This window comes from Natator depressus, chromosome 7, assembly GCF_965152275.1.
Source record: "Natator depressus isolate rNatDep1 chromosome 7, rNatDep2.hap1, whole genome shotgun sequence".
NCBI lineage: Eukaryota > Metazoa > Chordata > Testudines > Cheloniidae > Natator > Natator depressus.
In genome coordinates, this window is record NC_134240.1 from 33,890,548 (window position 1) to 33,901,692 (window position 11,145).

The window sequence follows — 11,145 nt, forward strand, 5'->3', positions numbered from 1 at the left end:
CTGCTCAAGAGTGTTCCAAAACGATAAGTCATAATTAAGAGAGTGTAGCAGAACTGTGTTGATAAGCTTGTACAGTGTCTGCCTGGACTAGGCATGGTTCAAGCCACTCCTTCCATTTCATAAGCACTTAAATCACTGACCAACTTTAATATTGCAGTAGCTTTGCATTGTTGAATCATATTTGCACATTGTGGGTGGGAAGTATTATTCAGTGGAAAGAATGGTCTTATGAATATAAATAAATAGTCCAGAATGGCTGTCTTTTGCCAGGCTTTTAGTATGTATGCTAGCCACTGATGGAAAATTTGATAAGTATTTTAAAGGAATTTTAAGGATAACTAGATAAGAATTTAAAGACTTTCCATAGAGTTTGAAAGTACTTCTTCATTGCTTGTTCTGAAGTGAAATTGTGAAATAGCCATTTTATTGCTAGGAAAACAAGATTTTAGAAACACAAATCATAAACTTTGCACTCTCACAAGTAGTAAAAATCTTAAAACACTGAATGATTAATCAGGTTGTTTCTTGGGATGGGGAGGGAGTGAAACTTTTCTATAATAATTAGATGGCATTAGCAAAAAAACCCTTTATTCTATTTAGTTTAAGGTATTTTTAAACAAAATTTAAATGCATTTGTTGTTTGTTTTTCTTTAATACACATAGGCGTCCTAGAGGAGTTATTTCCACTCCAGTGATAAGAACATTTGGAAGAGGTGGAAGGTACTATGGGAGAGGTTATAAAAACCAGGGAGCAATTCAGGTAATAAAGTGGTGTGATTTACTTCCATAACTCTGGTTTACAGGCTAGTGTGGTCACAGGCTCCCTAGGCCAGCAGGACTTGCTGCTGACAGCTCTTGGGAGAAGGGCAGGATAGAGTGCTGCTTGTAGCTACCATGGTATATACTGGTCACTGAAACAATAAACCATATGGACAGTGATGACAGTTCTCCCAGTGTTGTTCCATCTCATTCAGAAGCAAGCTTTGGTTATCTGATTAGAGGAGAAAAATGCACCCTGCAATGAAGAATATGGGTCCCATGTGGACAATCCTGATCAGCTGAAGGGGAGGGATGTGGGACCTTAACTGAAATCAGTGAGCAAACACTAAGGAGAAATATGAAGTTGAAACATACTGGTATTTTATATTCCCCACGGCCAACTCCCCCAGTTTTTGTTCACTTTCATTCTGGCCCCCCAATTCCTTTAAAAAAAACAAAAACAAAACAAAACCAACAGGTAGTGCTAGGATTCTACCTCTAGAGTACTCACTGTAAATATTAATAGGAAATTATGGAACAACCTCTGTGCCATGTGATTACACAGTCCCATCTTTTGGTAATGGTACAAAGAGTCCATAAATCATAGCTTCTACCTTTTCCATGGTTCTTTGAAACCGTGTAACTGAAGCATATGGGTGTTACACATATAATGCCAATTTGTTTCAGCTTCACATTTCCCCCAGTTTTGTTCAGTCTTTTATTCCAGCTGCTCAGCACTTTTGCAAGTTAAATGAGTCCCAGGGGAGATGGATTAGTGGGCAGCTAGTGATGATGTGGATAAAAGTACATGATAAATGTATCATGTGGCTCTGCATTGTGTCACATGGATAGTAGCAGATAGGAGTTGGCGGGGTGGGGTGCTAACAGCGAGAGGAGTGCTCTCTTTTGAGAGATGAGGGAACTCTTAATTTCAAGTAAAACTCAATGTTTTCTAGATGCAAAAATTCAAGTTTGTTCTATTTACTTCTTTGTAGTTATTGCATCCTATCTTCCTTGTCAACGTCTGTGGAAATTGATCTAAATTTCAGTGTGTATGTGTATCTGGTGTTAATTTCTGTATTTTTAAAGCTTTAATTCTCATTACCAGCACTCCAGTGTAAAGTATTCTGCTGGAATTCTGTATTGAATTCACAGGCCTGGAAACGGGGCCTCTGTTTACCCATAGAACCAATATAGTATGTGCACAGCAGTCCAAGTTTGCTAGAGTCATAAGTCTCTTTCACGGTGAATACCTTTGAGACTGAGAGGGTAGACCAGTCTCCATGGTATTTCAGTCTTTGGGTATCAGACAGCACTTAAAAGCAAGGAAATGGATATTGTAAGGAAATGAATATTGTAAATCTTCCACTGCAGATATGCGGCCAGATTTTGATACCCTTCCTTGTAATTAATTATGTTTATTATTGTAGTGTGTAAGGGCCATCCAAGAATGGAGCCGCATTGTACTAGGCACCACTCAAATACTGTAGTAAGTGGTCCCCACCCCTAAGACTTTACAGTCTAAGTAGACAAGACAGACACAGGGTGGGGAAAGAGGTAGCACATACAAGCAGAATGAACAATGTGATGGCTGCAAATGTCATGTTAGTTCCAGTTATTTTTTGAGGGGTAGGTATAGTTAGGAGGGGTTCAGCTAAATGAAAAGAAAAAGAAAAAAGGGGATAGGAACAGGGCAGGGGAGCAGAGGGTAAGGGGGCAGGTGTGCAGTGAAGCTGGGATGTGAAGACTGCAGGCTTGTCTACACTACCGCTTGGGGTCGATCTAAGATACACAACTTCCGCTACATGAATAGCATAGCTGGAGTCGACGTACTTAGATCTACTTTCCGTGGTGTCTTCACTGCAGTAAGTTGACAGCTGATGCACTCCCGTCGACTCCGTTTGCGTGTCTCATTCTGGTGGAGAACTGAGTCGGTGGGAGAGCACTCAGCGGTCGATTATCGCATCTGTACTAGACATGATAAATCGACCCCCGCTGGATCGATTGCTGCCCACTGATGCTTTGGGTAGTGTAGACAAGCCCTAAGAGAGGAGCGGGAAGGTTAGAGCAAACAGTCAGCACAAAGCAGAGCAAGTACCCACAATAAGTAGCATCTTAATCCTCAAAGAGTTTCAGTGACTTCATTGAGACGACTTGTAAAGTAAGGTTCTACTCAGCAGGAGTGGAGGGGACAAATGGCTGGTCTATAATTAATACGTTCTTACGACGTATAAAGAAATATATATTTTGTCACAGGATAACACCCTTAACTCTGACTCAAAATATATGCTGTGCTTTCTTAGTAGTTTCAAAATATCAATACAGCAAAAAACAACCCGAATAGGACACCTAAAAAGAATATGTGAGCACTGGTGCCACAATATTGATCAGCCTCAAATGCTTCATATTGATATTATACACTTTCCTAGCAAGCCACCTATGCAACACTAATACTAAGGGACAGCAATTTGAATATTTTACCAAAACAAAAAAACCCAGCAATTCAGAAATACCTTAACTAATATTTCCCATGGTTACAGTTAAGATTGTTGTTGTGAAATTGTAAGATTTACACCATGTCCTTAATGTATTCATTTCTTTGCTTTTTTGCTTTAATCTACTCCTTTATCTGAGGACACTGGGGAGAACAGCTAGTGTGCTTTAGCAGGGTCCACATGGACATTTAGTGCCTGGCAAGCTACTAAATCTACTAAGGGTAGATTTATGCTCCATCTTGCCACAAGCTGGAGCATGTTCATGTATACAAGCCTTAAGTGTTTTGTGTTTGTAACAATGTGATAAGTTGTCACTTAGCAATCTAAATTGAAAAGAAACAACCATGTTGATTGTTGTGTGTTTTGGAATTGTATGATTTATTATTGCAGCTGATGAAAAGTTAAATGTAGTTTTAATTCTCAAGCCCTGTAAGTCTACATTTTCAATATTAGCTCTATGGCTTTATTTCATCTGTGGTATGTTTTCTGAGTATTTATTGTGCATTTTGAATATAAGTCAATCTCTCTTACATATGCACAGTACATGGTATTACATGACACTACTCGTATCTTTGTTAAAAAATGTTTTATATTGTATCTGAGAAACAGTATGTAATCATATCATTAGACTACACTGCGTGCAAATGAGGACACAGAGTTAACGTCATGTGCTGAATCTTAATTTTGGCATTTCCTGACTCTTGTTTACTTAATTATACAGTCTAAACGGTGTAATTATTGCACCTGGTGCAAAGTACAACTTCCCACGGGCATGTCAGAAAACTGGGCTGAGCTAAAAGGTGTTCACATTAATTTTCCTTTAAGGACTGAAATTCTTTGAATTATGGTAATCATAATTATGGTAGCCAGCTCTGCCATTTTTGGCTCTTGGTCATAAAAAGCTAATTCTGTAACTGGTTAACTGAAGGGGAAAAAAAAAAAAAGTTGGTTTCTGGACTGCATAAGCCAGGGGAAGCCCAGATATATTGTCTGTTGTTCCCCAAAGATGAAATTGGCCTTAGATGCTTTGTTTGACCTTGTGCACCCTTTCCACAGTGAGGTAAATTTTCCATGTCTGTAGATTGATATGTTCAGTCTTTAAATCCGTGCTAATCTGGGAATTTAGTATGGTATGCAAACTCTTGTTACAACAGTAGATCATGTTTGGAATATTCCAAGTTAACATGTAATACTTCTGTCTGTGTTCTGCAGCACACTATCGGAAGTGGTGTCAAGATAATCAGTTACAAATATACAATGGTAGCTTCTTTAATAATGTATTCTCTTTTTTTAAAATAGGGCAAACCTCCTTATGCTGCTTCAGCAGAAGAAGTGGCCAAAGAACTTAAGTCAAAATCAGAGGAATCTAAATCCTCAATTGTGTCTTCAGATGGATCCCTGGCTGAAAATGGAGTAGTGAATGAGGAGAAGCCAGCTTCCCAGATGAATGGGAATACAGGAGACGTCCGGGGTTCCAACCAGTCTGAAAGTGCCTTGAGTAATGACTCTAAAATGTGCAATACAAATCCTCACTTAAATGCACTAAATGCAGACAGTGTTTGCCATAAAGATGATACTCTTGAGGCTGCTGTCTTAAAAAAAGAAGAGTAAACTTATTTTTTATAGAGGGTGAAGGATGTTGGGAAGGGTCAGGATTAGGAATATCTGGAAAGAAAGAGAGCCTACAGTTACGTACATTTTTTCCTTTCCGTAAGAGAAAAATGAGGACTTTGGAAATTCGGATCCCTCTTTGATGTCAGAGATTTAAACAACACATTTTTAGTTTTAACCAGTTGTAGTCAAAATGCTACAATAAAACAAAAAAGAAAGAGAATGAAGAGCATTTGACTCCCGCACTTAAAATGAAGTATACATAAAGTTTAAACTGGTTATGACAAAAGCTTGTAGTTTTGTTTCTTGAAATATAAGGAAAACAAATTTTGGCAGTCTTTAAGTATATATAGCTTAAAATATAATTTTTAGTACTTGGCACCATATGTATGCCATTATATTTGATTTTGCATTACTGTGTCACAATAAAGCTTTCTTTAAGGCTTTGATTTCATGATTTTGGGGGAAAAAAGGCACAACCACAGTTTTTCTTTCTTAAATTTCATCACTGTTGATGTGGTTCTTTTGTGTTAAAATGTGCAAACTATCGAAACTAAAAATTATAGAGTAATATTGCAGTTCTGCTGATTTTAAATATACATCATACATACTTTACAAGAAAGTTAAATGGAGATAAACTTGAAATCATAGAAGATACAAATGACCTTTCAAAATAAACACAATGTGTTCTGAAACTTTTTGTGACTAATACCATGCATCCGTGATCAATGAACTATGTGGTTTTGAATCAGACGTAGACCATTAGTACTACTATTTGAGCTAAACTTCTGCATGGTTCATGATTTTTAAAGTGTGTAGTTAATATTATGCATGTTATTGTCCTCTTTCTTCCATTCTTACAAGTACTGTGCCCATTTGCAAAACAAAAAGCTAATAATCAGTAATAGTCCTATAAAAGATGTTAACTATGTTTAGTCATTGACTGATCTTGCTCTAACCTTAAAATTTTGTGATTATTGACCTCTGTTGCATTTATTCTAAAACTTAAAAAAAAAAAATTATCTAGCCGTTTTTTGAATATCAACGTTACCCTGGTGTACTCATTGCTGTATGCATTATTGTTCTCTGTTGCTGTTTTATGCCTTCATATTAGCAAATATGAAATTCTGTGAAAAACAAAAAAAACAAAAAAAGCTTTGATCTTCAAAAAATACCCCCTTCTGTAGCAGGAAACAAATGGCTTGTTCTTGAGAACTTTCCCATCAAGAATTTAGTATAAGCAAATATACCTGTATCATTTTGATGTTTTTGTTAGTGTTTCCAAACTTAATGTACTTCAAAATCAGAATCATTTCTTTATATTCGTTTTCATATAATTCTCCTGATGCTCTTCATCACACATTAGTGATCAGAAATGAGGTGTAATTCCCCATTCCCTGCCCGCAAGAGCTAAGTAGGTATCTTAATGTAAGTTGAAGGGAGTTCTGCCCCAACTCATGGATTGTGCAAGAATGAACTACTGTTGGGTTTGATTGGTTGTAGATGGATTGTGGTGTGGTGTATTTGAAGGCTATTGAATGCAACTTACAATGCTTAATAAAAATCTTTATTCTTTTAGTATAAAATAATGTATGCCTTTTTTATTGTCATGTAGACCTTTAATTAAACATACTGTGAATAAGTTTTCCTGTGCACAAATAAGCTGGTTGTTAGTGAATGACATGATCTCCTACTGGCATGTAGAGAACGGAAGCAAAGCACTTTGTCATCATCCTTATGTAGGGGGATGTTGCCCTTGATGAGAACAATGCTCAGTCCTATTCATTTTGTTGAATAACGCAGGTTTCATTACTTGGTTAGTAAGTTGCAAGTGTTCAACTTAACTCTTGAGGGCTGCTACAAAATATAATTGGTCCGAAATTTGAGTGGGGGGAGGTATATTTTTTCTGAAATATGACATGTTAGTCACCAAAGCCTCCAATTCAAGGCCCTGCTGGCGGAGAGAATTAAAAATGCAGTAAATAGCAAATTGAGAAGCAAAATAATTATTGTTGTGGTTACTTCAGAAACTACCGTATTTTTGTATTCGCAAAAATGGATGAAACACTGAAAAGCAGAATTTCAGAAGCTAAGATGCTAGAATCTTCCTAAGGAGAAGCTTTTATTCCCAAAAGAAATGGTACCCTGTGCCCTGTTCTGGTTCTCTGCAAATTGAACAAATAACCAAGGAAAAACAAATTAATGTGGCTTCTCTGGCACACATAATCCCTTCTCTCAGTCCTCAGAACAGATTCTGGGTTCCTTGACCTTTAGGATGCCTCACTAGCTGTGGTTTTTGCCTTATGGAGAGGCTCACAATGAGCAGCAGCCACTGCCAATCCAATGTTAGGGTGAAAGCACTACCCTGGATATTCACCAAGTGCTTGTTAGGGCTTGCCTACACAGGAAATGTTTCCAGTTACGTGGTATAGTTATACCACTATAACTCCCTGTGCAGGTACTTATATTCCAGAATGAGAGGCTCTTCTTGGTTTAGCTTAACCCCCTGGCCAAAGCAACATAAACTAACCCAAAAAAGGCACCCTAATTCTGGAATAAGAACACTGGTATAACCATAAATTGACGCCTTAACTTATACCACGAAAATTTTCCAGCATAGACAAACCCTTAGTGGCTGCTGCTTCTGTCCAAAACATATCTATTGTTTTATTGTCTTATATGAGCGCTTAGAGGCCCTGATAGAGCTCGATACACAGTGTAGGTGACGGGCCCTGCCTTGAGTTCACAGTCTGAATAGACAACACTTATGCAGGGTGAGAGAAGGGAAGTATTCCCCCAGGTTTAGAGGTGACCATGCCTAGCTTACACACACATAGGTGTTAAATCCGGTCTTAAAACTAAGGCGCTGTCTACACTACGGGCCTTGTAGCGGCACAGCTGTACTGCTGCAGCTGCACCGCTGTAAGGTCTCCCGTGTAGCCGCTCTACTGGCCGGAGAGCTCTCTTCTGCCAGGCATAATTCAACCATCCCCAACGAGCGGCGGTAGCTATGTCGACAGGAGAGCATCTCCCGCCAACATAGGGCTGTCCACACCGGTGCTTCTGTCAATGAAACATGTCGGTTGGAGGTGTGGGTTTTTTTCACACCCCTGACAGACAAATTTTGCCAGCAGAGGTGCTCATGTAGACAAAGCCTAAGTGATGTTTTTAAAATGTGTTAATTAAAGCACTTAGCTAACAGTTTTAAAATGTCAGCCATTTTCCTAGTCTAGACAGGGTCTATATAAGACCTAGAACTGTATCATAGGCATGTTGTGCTGTATCTGTACTACCGCAAACAACTCTTCCCAGCAGCTCTGCTCTGAGCTCAAGTATTGACTGTTGGATTTTATTGGCAATCCTCCCTTCTCCATTGTCCTGTCCCTCCTTATTTCTCTCTGCTGGCAGTCCGTATACCCGTTATCCTGTCCCTCCTTATTTCTCTCTGCTGGCAGTCTGTACTGCAACCAGAATACTGCACCCTGGGTAAAGGTGCAGTATCTTAGCCAAAAATATAGGCCACCCCGTGTCTCAGAGTGAAGGGGCTGAAGCCAGCTCCTTGCCATGTGTGGCTGTCGTTGGTGAGTAACCAGTCAAGTCCCAGCAGAGAGCAGAAAAAACCCAGTGGGAATGTGTCCATGGACAACGGAAGGGCTTGTGGGGTGTGTGGTCAGGCTGGAGTTTTTCTTTCTTCTCCATGGTGAGTGGTGAGATTAGGAAGATGAAGACTGTCCCTGTCCAAAAGCAGGAATAGATGTTGTTCTTTAGTGTGTGTGTGTGCTCTGTCTGTGTAACCCACCTTGTTTTTATGGGCAACTAGGACATTATCCCCCTTCAGAATGGGAGTCAAAGTGAGAGAGTTCTAGGCTGTGTCTTCCCTGCACAACAGTGTGATTTATACACAGAGATTTATACACAGAGATAACTGTCCTGAGTTAGCTCTCCCAATGCACAATCCTAGTGGAGACAAGGCACACGTAGCTTCTACCTTGAAAGAGCTGGTCGAGGCGAACCCCCTGTAATTCCTGCCTGGGGTTGACTTCAACGGCAAAGTTGAGGAAGAAACTACAGATTATACGCTCATGTAGCTAACTCCATTTTTAAAACACACCTTTGATTTTATTCTTTCAGTAAGGTCAGAGCCCTAACGACTCTACTTTTCAAGCAACTAACGTAAAATGAGACAAGGTGGGTGAGGTAATACCTGTTGTTAGAACAACTGTGGGTGAAAGAGACAAGCTTTGGAGCTAGAGAGAGCTCTTTTTCAGGTCACTTTGTCTTGTTCAACAGAAGTTGGTCCTAATATCCTGGGATCACCATGGCTGCAACAACACTACTGCTAGCATGTAAAATGTTTCTCTTGGAAGTGTTAAGCTGTAGCAAGTGATGGAGCCTGTCTGTAAGAAGCAATAAAGCAACAGGGGTCCTTAAATGACTGGAATGAACTTTGTTGCCTTAGCTGCCCCTCTGTTTGTCTGTTCTTTATTTGTAGAATTAGTTGCTAATCATTTTAACTGTGATGTTAATTTTCTAATAATGATCTGTCCGGGTTCCGGTTAATGCATTGTTCTATCCAATGTTTCATGAGCCACGTGGATAATTACTGACAATAGGGCAGATTTAGGGCCTTCTGTAAACTGCGTTGTGTACTGAAGGGCTCAGAGGCTTAAATGGGTGAGTTTGCGGGGGTCACAAATTTGTGGAGAGAGCTGATTCAGGAAGGATAATACTGATACCTACCACTTGTATATCATGGCAGTTTTCATCCATAGAGCTCGTACAGTACAAGGTAAGCTTTATTATTTCCATTTTACAGATGGCAAAACTCAGGGACAGAGAGGCTAAGTGACTTGGCACGTGATGCAGAGAGTGAGTGGCAGAGCTGTGAGTAGTCTCTACCCCATCTGACTCCCAGTCTAATGCACTAGGGTATTCAGGAAACTCCTCTCTTTTCTCCCACTGCTCATAGTTGTGTTTTAAATTACACCATTTGATTAGATTATGAAGATATTAGCTTGTCTCAGCCTTAGCTATATTGTACTACTGCCCCTGCCCCCTTATAATAAAAGTGGATTTCTGTAATGGTTTGCAATGTATTACAGGGTCGTTGTAGTGCTAATGCAGAGATCAGCTTGGGGGGTGCTTCAGTTATCAGTTCATCAGATAACACTCTGCAACTGTTCCTAGAATGCTGTCGGCAGAGAGCCCTTGGCTGTAGAACACACTTTCCCTGGTGGGCAGGGTTTGTTCGCTCTCCAAGGTCGTAGTAAAGAGGAGTCTCATGGGTGTATTTTAGTTTCATTTAATATGTGCGATGTGGGTGATAAACTTTTTGGAGAAGCAGGGAAGTCTTGCTGCTCTAGTGATGGGCACTGTTTTACAAATACCTCTCTGTATAGCCATATGGCCTTCTTGATAAGTACAGTGAGAAAATTGTATGCAAGTTTTTCCACTGCTAGCGATCATGGTTACTAAGGCATAAGCTAAATCCCAGCTCCTGGGGTAAAAGGAGTTGATAGTACTTCATGATGCGTTTGCTGTGACAGAACCCTTGAGCTCCACTGCTGGTGCTTTGCTGATGGAAGACGGAGAGGAGCAAGGTGTAGGGAACCGGTCCCTGGACTGGGAATCGGGAGGCCAGCGGTGAAATCTTGGCCCTATTGAAGTCAATGGGCATTTTGCTATTGATTTCAGTAAGGCCCTGGATTCTGTTCCGGACTCTGTCACTAACCTGCTGTGTGACCTAGGGCAAGCCTCTTCCCCTCTTGGTGCCTGTCTCTCCCTTCTGTCCTTTGTCTGTTTTGTGCATGTAGATTGTCAGATTGTGACAGGGACTGCCTCATTCCGTGTTTTTGGACAGCACCTAGTGTAATGAGACCCCAGTTGTGGCTGTGGCCTCTAGGTGCTACTGTAATGTGAATTAATAATTAGAGAAAGGAAAAGCTTTTTGCATTAAATGTGCACTATACATCCTTAAAAGACAGTTCCTCAAATAATAGGTATTGGTTAAGTCTGCCTGGTGCCTTTGATATGCTCACTGGTAACTATTGGTTTCAGAGTAGCAGCCGTGTTAGTCTGTATTCGCAAAAAGAAAAGGAGTACTTATGGCACCTTAGAGACTAACCAATTTATTTGAGCATAAGCTCAGAAGTAGGCTGTAGCTCACGAAAGCTTATGCTCAAATAAATTTGTTAGTCCCTAAGGTGCCACAAGTACTCCTTTCCTTTTTACTGGTAACTATGTTTGCTTAATTCTTTTTCTTGGCTTTTTTATTGTGTGC

At 39.9% G+C, this 11,145-nt stretch overlaps 1 protein-coding gene across 1 annotated transcript in view; it reads left to right on the forward strand.

Moving 5' to 3' along the window:
- Positions 1 to 6,416, forward strand: part of FAM120A (family with sequence similarity 120 member A) — a 118,013-nt gene extending 111,597 nt beyond the window's left edge. The window contains exons 17-18 of the mRNA XM_074958100.1: positions 664 to 760; positions 4,554 to 6,416. Of these exons, the coding sequence (XP_074814201.1) occupies positions 664 to 760; positions 4,554 to 4,865 (409 nt within the window). The 3' untranslated portion in view covers positions 4,866 to 6,416. The remainder of the gene's footprint in view (positions 1 to 663; positions 761 to 4,553) is intronic.
- Positions 6,417 to 11,145: the final 4,729 nt, after the last annotated feature.